Source organism: Protopterus annectens, chromosome 13.part0 (assembly GCF_019279795.1).
Source record: "Protopterus annectens isolate FY-2018-M chromosome 13.part0, PAN1.0, whole genome shotgun sequence".
NCBI classification, from domain to species: Eukaryota; Metazoa; Chordata; order Ceratodontiformes; family Protopteridae; genus Protopterus; species Protopterus annectens.
The window spans coordinates 177,817,226-177,830,213 of record NC_056747.1 but is presented as its reverse complement, the minus strand read 5'-3'; the positions used below and the strand labels follow the sequence as shown (position 1 = coordinate 177,830,213).

Here is a 12,988-nt window from a genome sequence, read left to right as displayed (position 1 = left end):
ACACGCTAGTACACATGGACCAAGAAACAGCCTCAGTGCATGCAAAAAACAAAAATGTATATTTTTGCATGCAGCAAGCCCACCTGCAACTTCCATGTAGGGAGGGGGGGTTGGCTCAACACACCGTGATAATGATATTAACAATACGATTGCACAAACACTGAGTAAGGGTATATGCCCCGACTTACATTCTAAACACATACTGCAGGCAAATATTCCCCATTGTTTCTGTAGTGTATGCAGTTTTTATGCATTTAATCCCTATCATACTCAAATCATTGCATTAAACTACAATCTGTTTTACTAAAAGAATGGTTACATCCCCCACCACATTTCTTAATGTTGTACCTGAAGTCAAAATCTTCTAAATTAATAATTGATCTAATAGTAGCCGTATTTGTCAGATTTTCTAAAGCTATTCTTATTTCTCTTTCATCGCCTGTTTATTACTATTTGTATCCCTTTACTTTTCACGTGATAAACTTCATCAGTTATTGTTAATCTCAACACTGTTTTCACTCTTGACTCCAGTTATTTTAAATATGTTGGATGTGCACTGGTGAAATTTGAATAATTATTGCTTGTATATTCTTTTCTACATATTCTTATTCCTAATTTTGATTAACTTTCTGAACTAAATGCCTCTACATTCAAAAACGTAACCTTTTGAAAATCACAGTTAGCTGTAAATGTAAGAACATCTGTTATATTAATGTAGTTTAGAAATATTTAATGCTCTGCTGTATTGTCTCCAGGCTTACCCATCACTTTTTTGTTGATTTATATTGAATGGTTCCACATAAAGAGGGTGTGGCATTTTTAAAGAATTTAATATTTTGCCATCCAAAGTTACTTGCATATAATCTGATTTTATTTCTAAATACCAAATTTTCTCGAAAAAACGAAATGCGTCTTTAACAAATGAACCCGCTCTTTAATTGTAATGGATATAGCCATTTATTAATCGTTACTGTACTGTTCTTTTTTTAAAAAAAAAAATGCTGCTGTTCTGTCATGTTTAAATACAATTCTGCCATCAGGTATGTGCACTTTTAGAATAACAAAAAAAAAAATAGAGAATAACAGGTTTATAAACTTGACAAAATTCAAAGGCATCATCTGACAATGCATCTAAATGAGACAAGTGATTATAAAAACACAATGTTAGAAATATTAAATGAAAAATAATGTTATAAATATGTTGCAGTTGATGTGATAGGTAGACAACCTAAGGGAATTGACTTGGCTTTAAATGATATACATACATTCAGTGAATTGTTAGGATGATGATTTTGAAGTTTTGTCAGCTGTGTAAACCTATTATTTTTGCTACATCTTACCCTTCCCCCTTAGCATGGTACTGCCAAAAAAATAAATCATCTTCCAAAACATAAACCAAAACAGCTGCCACAAGAAATCCTACTTTTGACATGTATAAGCAGACTATTAATCCATGTCAGTCAGTCAGTCAGTTAAGGGACTTATTAAAATCTGTCTACTGGGGTATATATTTGGGACAAAATTCAACTTTTGTTCAACTGCCTGTAAGGACTCTGAGAATTCATTATGATTCTAGAGTCTAGATAGCAGTATATCTTTAAGAGAGATAAGACCTGGATCATGTGTGTCTAGAGAGTTCATGATAAGGATCTTGAGTACCCATCTTGAAGCATCAGGCAGCCACTATAAACCCAACAGCAGAAAAGTGATATGATTGCCATTGTAACAGTAAATCACTGTAGTGAAACTTCAAGTTAATAATTTGGCTGCAGAGTTTTGAACCTACAATGGTCACGCCATGTCAGTGTGTAGGATATGTGTCATTGTATGATGTATTAGTCATAATATGAAGAGGTCGCTGCATGAAAATCGCTGGCCACTGCAAGATTTTGTGGACTATTTGATCATAGAACGATCCTGAGATGGTAATATGATGCTGATATAGTTGGTGCTATTCGTTCTAAGTTACAGAATATTAACTAGGACCCTTCCATGCACTTTAATTCTCAAGATAAACCGCAGGATATTTCCAGCATATACAACAATGGGGACAGCTGCAGATGTTCTTATGGTCATATGCATGGCCATGACCTCTCCCTTTGCATTTATTTATTTATTTACATTTGTTTACCAGGTAGTGTCTGACTGGGCTAGTAGCCCATTTTTAGCAGAGACCAAGGGAGAAAAGCTCCAAAAAACATGACAGATAAAAAAAATACAGAATTTACAATAGTAAGATCTGAATAATACCATATGTAATTATATGTTAAAAGTAAAACTAAATAAATTATTACATCATAGGAACAATTTAGAAATGTAAACCACAGACTCTTGGTAAATGAGTAAAATTCACAGCTGTCAGAGAGCATGCCTAATTAAAATATATATACACATAGTGCAATAGAATGTTAACAGAGATATTTGCAATACCAAAAGTATTTAAATCTATCAGAGAGGAAACAATCAATTATAACCTTGAAGAAAAATATCATCTGTAAAAGATGGATGAGCCTAGATGGGAAATAATAGGAGAGAGGAATTATCCAGGAGGACTACAGGGGCAGACCCAGTTGCTTTTAAGATAGTCTTTTATTTTTGTTTTAAAATAAGAATAGCAGGGGGGGTGCTTTGTATGTTTAGGGGAAGAGCATTCCAGGACTTAGCTATTTTGTTCAAGCAGAGGGAGTCACCATGGTAGTTATGAGATTGTGTTAGTCTGTGCAGTGACCTATTGGAAGACCTAAGGGAACTGCTGTTGACCTGTAGTTGAGCCAGGGTTGAAATTGCAGCTATTGGGGTTGTATATGATTTTGTGGGTGAGGGTAAGTTGGTTTAATGTTAACAAGTTGAGAAGTTCTAGCCAGTTAAGGTGTTGAAGAGCAGAACAATGATGGGCTTTATGGGGATGATTGGTGGCAAACTTAGCAATTTTGTTATAGTAGGATTCTAGGCTATGAAGGTTGGCCTTGCATAAGTTGGTGAAGATTTATGAGCAGTAGAGAAGTGTAGATAGAAGCTGAGATCTAGCTGTGGCTAGCCTGGCTTGGGGTGTTAGGTAAGGTTTGCCCCTGTAGAGAGCACCGAGTTTAACATGGGCTTTTTTAATAGTTAGGGAAATATGAATGGTATCATTGGTGGATTGAATAGAGAGGGATAGGGTGTAGAGCTTGGTAGTTTTGTTTATAAAAATCATTAACTTAGTCTTATTTGGGTTAAGAATGAGTTGATGGTTTGATAGTCAAGTTTCAATTTCCTGAAATGCTTTTTGCATCTTTTCCTGTAGTTCTTGTAGGGAAGGGGCAGGGCAAATAAGAGGTGTATCATCTGCATATTGTATGAGTGAAGCAAGTTGGGTTGCTGAATTAAGGTTATTAGTAAATATGATAAAAAGAAGGAGGCCAAGTATTGAACCTTGGGGTACATCAGTGGATACTGGCAGTAGAGGGGAAAGATTGTTCTCCCATTTAGTAGCCTGTTGATGGTTTGATAGGTAACTGTGAAACCACATCAGGGATGCTGAACTGAGACTGTACATAGCAAGTTTGTTAGGTAGCAATTGGTGGGAAATGGTGTAGGACTGAGTCTTACTCTATTAACTTTCATCCAGCTGAGGATCTCCCTTAATAACCCCTCAAGGGAGCCAGGAACTTTCTTGAGGGAAGAACAGGTATAACTGATAATCTTTGGAATAACAATAATGATTGGATTTTAAATTATTCCAATTAACTCAACCAGTGGAGGAGTATACACTATGAAAAGTAATAGGACCAATATAGATCCCTCACACTTTAGAGAATGAATTGTGGAAAAATTCATTTCCAGTACCACTCCCTTAGTGCACCATAGAAGGCAGTCAAGGACTGCGACCTTGAGGCCACAGGGAGACAACAGGTATTCATCTGTAATCCTATGGATCTCAGTATCAAATGCTGAGAGATCCAGGGGCTCAATAGGGGAAGCTCCAGTGATCTTTCCTCAGACAAAAGTAAGGCCGGCCTTTGTACAGTTTTTGGCTCTTGAATACTCTCCATGAAGTATCAAGGAGGCAATCAAATATTATTTATTTATTTATTATTTTACTTTATTTTTTCTTTGCTGACCTGGAAAGGCTGACTGGGCAAACACCAGTTTGACCGGAGACCCTGGGAGAAAATCTCCAGCAGATACATTTAAGATATTTAAGACAGAAAAAAAATTACAAAGATATATTACAAAGATAATTTTTATGACATCTAGATACAAATAAGTAATTGGTCTCTAGTAACACTACACAAAGATAGAATTGGCATTTCGTCTATAGTGCCATTATATATAATATTATATTCCAAGTATAAAACATTAAGTATACAAGTAGTTCCTGTGCAATATACGTGATAAGTAGGCATCAGATATGACTTATAAGACATGGATATGGAGGGTTACAGTATTGACTTTAGAAATAAATGAAAATAAAGTAGAGTGCAAAATGGTAGGTTGATAATTAGAGCTTGAAGACAGTGACAGGCATTGTATAGCTGATGATCTAAGGATAGTTGGGATAAAATATACTAGGTTACATAGTGACATAGCATATGGTTATAAGAGAGTGGTGGATAGCATTTGAAATAAATGGATAAATTGAAATGTCAGAAAGAAAGAAATGGAAACAGGGGATTTAAGATAGAAAGGTAATTCAGGAGGAGTGCTTTCTTGTGTAGATGGGGATAGATGTTAAACATGGTGGTATGAGCTAATGGAGTTACCAAGGTGAGGAGCATGTGCACAACCACATGTGAGCTTGAAGACAGAAAAATGTATGGTCTGCTTTAAGTGTATTAGGAAGGTGCTCAGTGTTTAGATACTAATTGGAGTATAGTGAGTCAGTTTTTGAGTTGTTAAACTTTGTTGTGATTACAAAAATTTTATTTTAGGAATAAAGGTCTTTACCTGGAGAGTAGTGCTGCAGGTTATCTTTTAGTGCTGATCATTTTTCCAAAGTCTGTATAACATTTTGTGTAGTAATAAGTTGCGAGCATGTTAAATAGTTCAGGAGCTCAAGCCAAGTTAGTTGTTTCAGGACTCTGCAATGATGAATTCTGTCAATTTCTATCATGTATGTAGGTGTGTGTGTGTGTGTGTGTGTGTGTGTGTGTGTGTGTGTGTGTGTATATATATATATATATATATATAGATATATAGATGTAAATATATGTACATATATAAGATTGACAGCAAATTTGCATAATTTATTGTAACAGAAAGTTTAGCTTTGAGTTTATTATTTAGGCATGTAAGAATAGGTGAGACATATAGTAGGGATGAATGAAGTTAGTTAGATGCTGGTGTTTGCCTTGCATTGCTTGTGAGGTAAATTTTGTTTCTATGGGAGGTGTCAAGTTTCTGGTGTGTTTCTTTATAGTTTGCAAAATGTGTTGGTCAAATTTGAGGTTATTGTCAGTAAGGACACAAGTTATGTTTGAGATATGGTTTCAATTTTTGTGATGTTGGAAGTGGTTATTTTGAAATACTGTGTTTCATTTTGGTTTTATTTAGGAGTTATCAGCACATTGAATTATGCTAGTGAGGTGGGTGGCAGTATGTAGTTTGTTTATAAAAATGTTGAACATGAGGGAACATAATATTGATCTTTGTGCAACACTGACAGTGGATGGTGGTAAGGAGGAGAGATTTTGTCTCCATTTGATTGTTTGTTGCATGTCAGTCAGATATCTGTGCAACACTGAGCTAGAGGGCTAGATGAGGCTGAGGGAGAGAAGTTTTTTAAGATGCCGATGGGATGTGGTGTCAAATATTTATGATAAATCTAACAATAGAACACATACCATGTTTTCATCATTCCTGTATTGGTGAAGTTGAGGAGAACTTAATGCTTTTAATTAGGCAACCAAGTACGTTATCAGACCCCATGGATGAGGTTTTCTTTGTTCTGGAGAGCACCCTCAGGGCATGTTCTGATGATTGGTGGCTTGATTCCATCTGGGTTAAGAAGGTTTGGAATAGATGTCTGTGGGGTGAACTTGGCAATGCATTTACATTTCTAATGTTTTTAAGTTGTAAATGGGTAAGTTATTTCCATTAAATTCTGGAAATAACATTTCCTTTTAGGTTTTGTTGCATTTATGTGGTAGATACTCTGGTTTACTGTTGCGAACTTTGAGCATCCATTTCGTGGCCTTGCTGTTTCATTTACATGGGTATGATTTATTAATTTCTTGATGCATAGATTGTATTTTGGTCTTTTAATTTTTTCTGCATTGGCTGTGTAGCTGTTGTTGGGCTATACATTCTGGATTTTTTTTCCTTTGGAGAAAAATTTTAATGGTCACAGATTGTTTAAGTATTAATACTTCTTTTTTTTTTTCAAAACAGGTTTATTGTTTTAACATACAAGAGAAATATCATAACAATTTTATACAAGTAATTAAAAATAGATATGATTATAACATTCAACAAAACAACTAAAGTATTTACAAAGACATCCACTACAATCAGATCAATTAATTAAACTAAAATACCATGCTATTGAAATTAGGATTTTTTTAACAAATTTTGTAAATTATCCCATACAATATAATAAGATGTTTTTCTAGCTGTTCTTGACCTAATTGTGTTTATTTCCATATGGCACACTATATTCATAACATTTTTAAATTCATTGAACGAAGGAGGTGTATCTGAAATCCAATTTCTGGTTATTATTTTCCTAGCCACTGCTAGAATAGACCATAACAAAGGAAGCTTAACCTTTTTAACACTTTGAGGTACAGGTGTGTTGAATAATATAAGAGATTTAGAAATAATGAAATTATCTGTAAAAAGAGCCTGCTATATTAATACTTCTTGAGGGTCAGTTGTTAGTTTATAAATTGTATTTATGAATGGGTTGTGGCAGGGTTTTTACTATGTTGTAGCTCTGTAATTTTATTTTATATCGTAGGGGCTTTCATTGAGCAGGTTATTTCTGCTGTAGTTAACAGGATGCTTCCAGATTATTCTCCTCCTACCTGTGTCAGAACTTTACCACCATAAAGGGTTCACTACAAGAACTGGTCCTACTGACTGTTTATTAATGACCAACATAGAGAGGCTATGATTATACTATGTTTGTACTTTCGAACATGCAGGTGGGTGTGTGTATGTATGTATGTGTAACATATATATATATATATATATATATATATATATATATATATATGTATGTATGTAGTTGCAAAAAACACACAAGTTTGTAACACTTATAAAATTGTAATGCTGATCTTAAATACATTTTTCAGCTAAAAGACATGAACTATTACAAGTTACTGTAAGTAACATCAGAAAAACATCCGCAGTAATTGAGTGGGAAAACCATCATTCTATAGAATGCCTGGAATGGAGCAAGTACATCATACACGTTTTTGATGAACAGAAGAATCGGACCGTTAGTAAGTAAAATCCTTTAAAATTCACTGTGTATGATTTTCGGTAATCACTATAGCAGAAAGGGATAACTTTTGTATGGTATATTGCTGTCTTTTTAATTTGCATTGTTTATTCATTTTTCATTTTAAGACATTCCCTTTAAAGCGTATGTTATGTCTTGTACATTTACTCAGGGTAAAATATTGCTTTACTCAGCTTCTGCTTAATGCATCTCACATGTCCGACTAACATAAAAAGCAGCCAATCTGAATGTTAGCTGTGTTGTCAGATGCAGGAAGAGATAGTCAAAGTCCTCCCTTCTAACTGCAGTGTCATACTGCAGTGTCACAGATTACTGTTGTTTCAGGTACATAATAGAAACATATTTCTGCTTTTTATAATACAAGTGTATTACTTACAGATCTGCTGCATCAGGACAGTTAGTTGCATTTTTAAATCTTCTGCAGAGTCTAAACAAGACACACCTAAAGATCTCTCATTTATTATTCATAAACCCGCAGAGAAGCCAGTTATTTTTATGATCCACACCTTTCAGCTGGAGGGCTGCAAAGTAACTTGTGATACAAGACAGACACATTTGGCTCTGTTAATCGTGTAGCCTTAGACAGTATATTGCACCATAATTTAACCCTTCCCACTTCCACTTTTCCCATTTCAATTCATTCATACCTAGCAGCTGTGAAATGTTGTTTCTCTAGCAACACCCTTGTGACCTTAATTATTGGTCACTTTTTAACTCAAGCTTAAAAATGAAAGCAAACAAATATAAATATCTTGTCACCAGTACATTCTACTTAAAATCAGCGTCCAATAAAAATCTGCTGTATATAATAACATGATCAGCACTATCAAATGTTTTACACGAGTACAGCAATGCATTATTGTGCATAATCTCAAGCGTTTATTTTTCTCTACATTTTCAAAAACAACTGCTAGTATCTTTGAAATTATACAATCTAGACACATAAAACTGACATTATTTTCTTCAACCAGACTTGAATCTTCACAACATACCAAGGAATTCCTTAACATATGCTTGTTTTTCTTTCAGATAGTTACAGAAACATGGAGTATGTATCCATAATTAACAGTGTAAATGGCATTCAGTGTCTTTCCAGCTGTAAAATGGTGTAAATATGAAAGACAGTCTTCTTCAACATCATCTAAGATTTCCACTGATACCAGACAACTTTGTTGTAAGTCAGCTGAGTAGGCAACAGTAGTGATACTATGCAAATATGGTATATTCTCAGAATGCAAAATGGCTGTCAATATCTCCAGTGTAGTGCATCATACTTGTGTTGTAGCCTATTTTTCTGTACATCACTATGACATTCTTCACTACACCCAAACCCCCCCCCAATATAATGTAGCTAATTGAGTTCTGAAAATAGTTATATAAATATGAAAATAGTTATATAAGTAGGTTAAATCCTTATAATACCCGTGATGGAGGATTAGGGGTCAGCTCCGTCTGATGTATTCCATAGTCACCTGGGTTTGTTATAGTTGTGGTCAGCCCCTGTGGTACTGATACTTTTGATGACTATAGTGCTCCATTTTCAGGCTTAGAGAGCTGAGTAGAAAAGCTGCAAACTTATGCCACCAGGTAGAGAAATCCTAGTTGAGTAAAAATCCTAGTCAAAGCAGAAAAGACACTTTAGATGCTGTTAAATTCTTCTTAATGTTTTTATTATGAGTCTTCCAGTATTCAAGGCAGATGAGTGCTGTCCAAGTGACTGAACCATCAGAATTTATTTCAAGAAAGAGGGGGTATGTAGGAGGTGGAACTGGCCCTGGGAGCATGTCCATATAGGATGGAGAGCTATCAATAACTCCAGTGTAGTGCATCACTTTGACTGCTGTAGCCCTCATTCGAGGTCTGTCAACCCTGTCCACCATTGCCAACCCACTGAGGGTCAAGGCTTAATTCTATTTATTTAGTTCTGGTTCACGCCATATGTTCTTTTTAATGCGAATATTACCTTGCACCCGACAGCCTTAGCATCCCTGGACACTGACACATGAAGCCATCTTGGTACAAAGATATACTTTCTTCACCATCACTGGCAGTGGGCCTAGATACAAACCTCTCCCAGCACCACAAAATAAGATGAATAAGAGGACAAGCAATACTAATGGAATCCACGGACAGGCACTAAAACCACCATCAAGACCAGCATCAACTAATGACTTGACACACCTCAAAAACATATTAAGGTGAAATCCTGCTTCACCAGATAAACAACGTGATGACCACCAGCAGGTATTTCAAGTATGGCAGAACACACCGAGACAGGACCTGATTGCAAACAGCCACCGGCCCACAGACATATCAGATCAGGGTCTGATGACCCCAACCCCCCCATAGGAACCCTGCACAAGACCCTACAACCCCTCCACTTCAAGCAAGAGTGGCACCCAGGTTGGACAAGTCTCCAGAGAGCAACCATCACCACTGACATCAGACCTAGAAAGAAAGAGAGACTTCAAGCACCTATGGAACCACTCACGACCCTTCCAACAGACAAGGAAGGAAGAACATGACAAGCAGACAGGATTGATCAAGGTTTGGAACCACTTCAGAAAACCTCTTTTGAAAGTGGAAGATGATGTTCTTAAAGGCCTGACATTTATCCCACAACAAAGGAATATCCTCATTCAGACCTCAAAGACTTCAAACTCTTTACATGTAAACTGAACTTGAAAATATACTTTCACAATAAAGAGTTACACAATAACACCCCTACTAATGCAGTCATCCACTGAAAATGGAAAAAAGTAACTTCTGCCCATCTCCACATCTGATCATCACAGCATTTGAGAATAAATGCAAGGCAGACATCCAGAAAATATTGAAAAAAAAACCCTAAGAAGATATTTTTAACCTGAAACCACATGAACTGAAGACATATAAGAACCTTAATAAAGACCCCAAACATGTAGGATTATGAAAGTAGACAAAGGAAGTGTAAACTACCTTGCCATCTCTCCTTCCTTCTCCTATAACCACCCCACCTAATTTATACTTTATTGGTTAGTTCCTAAAGTGCCTTATTGCCACCTCACTATTATTAATATCTCTATCTGCTTTTTTTTTTTTTAAAAACTCTTTCTGTCTTGATATCATCCCTTTTACAACCTCACTAACATTTTCCTTCTATTTCTTTCTTGTTTAGCTGGTACAACACTGGTGTGCTTACTTTATCAACAACAATAGAAAAAGATGTAATATCTCATTTTATTCTTTTTGATTAAAACTCTTCATATGTAATTTAGCACATCTATTATTTTATATATTGCTAACAATTCCAGGTTTATTTCCTCTACTGTATTTTTGTATTCTGGAATGTGTATTTTATGTAACAGTATTGTGATTTTCTCCTTGGGACTGCTCTGAAAATGGGTCATATGGCCCAGTTGGACTAATCCGGTTAACAAAAGCCAAACAAATAAAATAAATAAATAATTCATCCTACAATGATCAGGTCACCACAAAGCTAAGCAACCCTGACTACTGTGAGTAATGCAATACAGAGACAATAAAAAGAGCATAGGAAACATAATAAAATAACTGATTTCTCAGGAATGAAGCCTCATCTGCAACAATCTGGTCAAATCCCTTTCAGTTGAACACCCCAGACTCCCTTGTTTCTTCAGGATTTCCAAACCACATAAAAATATCAGACTCTTCTTACAGACCCATCAGTCAGTGGAGGCAACATCCAAGAACCAATTTTAATTTACCTTGAAGTGCAAATCAAGCCCTTGGTGGGAAAAAACAGATCTTTCATTCCTGACACTACATATTTATTGAGGAGGGTGGAACATATCCCAGTCAAAAAAAAATTCATTCCCACTATATGGTCCTTCCATATGACTACTTCAATGAGGAATGGGAGGCACTGCCTGAGAAAACAGAAATCCTTAGCAGATTAAACAGGCTACTATTTGAAAATAACTACTTCAGGTTCATAGCATGCTACTACAGACTTGACCAGAAGGATAGCCATGGACACTATCATGGCACCCAATTTGGCCAACACTACCCTGGGGCAATGGTCAAAAGAGCATAGCAACAGCACTGGGTGGTGCACTGGTGCAGCTGTTGTCACCTCTGCATGTCCTCCCTGTGTTTGCATGGGCTTCCTCCAGTTTGCTCCAACATTCCAAAGACATATATCTGGAGTGTTTCTCCCCAGGCCTCCACTGAAAATGGGCTCTGTCTTTGTTGGACTTTCCTGGTACACAAATGTTAATAAATAAACAAACTCCTCTTTCTTTGAGCAGATTAGCTTTCTATGATTTTTTGATGACATTTTTATCATCTGGAATGGAGACAGGACAGGACTCCAGAACTTTCTTCATCACATAGGTAACTCAAAAACATTCTCAAAATTCACCACTATTCAGAGCCATGACATGGTTAACTTCCTAGATCTACAGAGCAGTAAACCAAAAACAGTCAACATCTGGTCAACATCCGCTATCAGAAACCAACAAGAGTTAACTTGTCATTACATCGTAATCACATGCACTCTTTCAAGACTAAGCAAAATGTCATAAAACCACAAGGATAAAGAATTGCAAGGCTTTCACAGGAACTCACTGACTTCACCAAAAATCTGAAAGAGCTCAAAAGAGATTTTCATGACAGGGGTTACAGCTTGAAACTTAGGAAGGGTATCCTTAACCTAAGACAACTAACAACCCCAATTTTTCCACCATCAACAATCATGACCGGGAGCTCAAGAGACTAGTAAAACACAGGAACAAAAACAGTGGAACATCAACATGACCATGACCTATTCCACAGCATTTAAAGAACTTGTGAAAACCATTGACAACTGGGTCATTGTCAGCAACAATAATACACTCAATAAGATACTGCTACTCCAACCCAACTTCACAATAAGAAGAAATAAGAACATCGGGGACTTATTGAAAAACATTTCACCCCTCACTCAAACAGAATTGCCACTTGGGACTTCTCATGCAGATCTCCTCACTGTAACTATTGTCAATACATGAGTAATAAACCTGACTTCCACTGTACCACCACTAGGAAGACCTATTGTAGTATAACCTATGGTAACTGCACAACAGACAATGCTATTTACAGGGCTTATGCTAAAGCTTCCCAACTTGGTGCATTTCTCCTGACTCACAATTTAGTATTTGATTTACAACAATTTCAATACCCAACAGGCAATACCATTCCCTCCAGTACCACCTCTACTGATGTCCCTCTGGTCAGTGTATTTACCTGTTAACAAATTTCTGTTCCACTTAAATCAGGGCCATGTAGCTCTCAAGATAGATAAATAGGGTTTGCAATATTTTCACACATAATTTCATCACACAATAGAGATTTTTTAAAACTAAATAGAAGTAGTTGGAACACCAACATATAACTTCGCTAAGTAAAACATAACTAACTATTCAAATTCTCAAAGAAATAATAAAAATAAGACAAGTGGGATACACTACAAAACTTAAAACTTTTTAGTAAGAAACCTGTTCTTTTTTTTGTTCGTCACAACGGTTAGGGAATGCTAACACTTCC

The 12,988-nt window shown here is 36.0% G+C and overlaps 1 protein-coding gene across 1 annotated transcript in view; it reads left to right on the top strand.

Annotated features, from left to right (window-relative positions):
* LOC122817686 (interleukin-6 receptor subunit beta-like) overlaps positions 1-12,988 on the top strand; it is a 165,652-nt gene that overhangs the window by 99,926 nt on the left and 52,738 nt on the right. Inside the window, exon 5 of the mRNA XM_044090756.1 lies at positions 7,275-7,424. Coding sequence (XP_043946691.1) covers positions 7,275-7,424 — 150 coding nt within the window. The remainder of the gene's footprint in view (positions 1-7,274; positions 7,425-12,988) is intronic.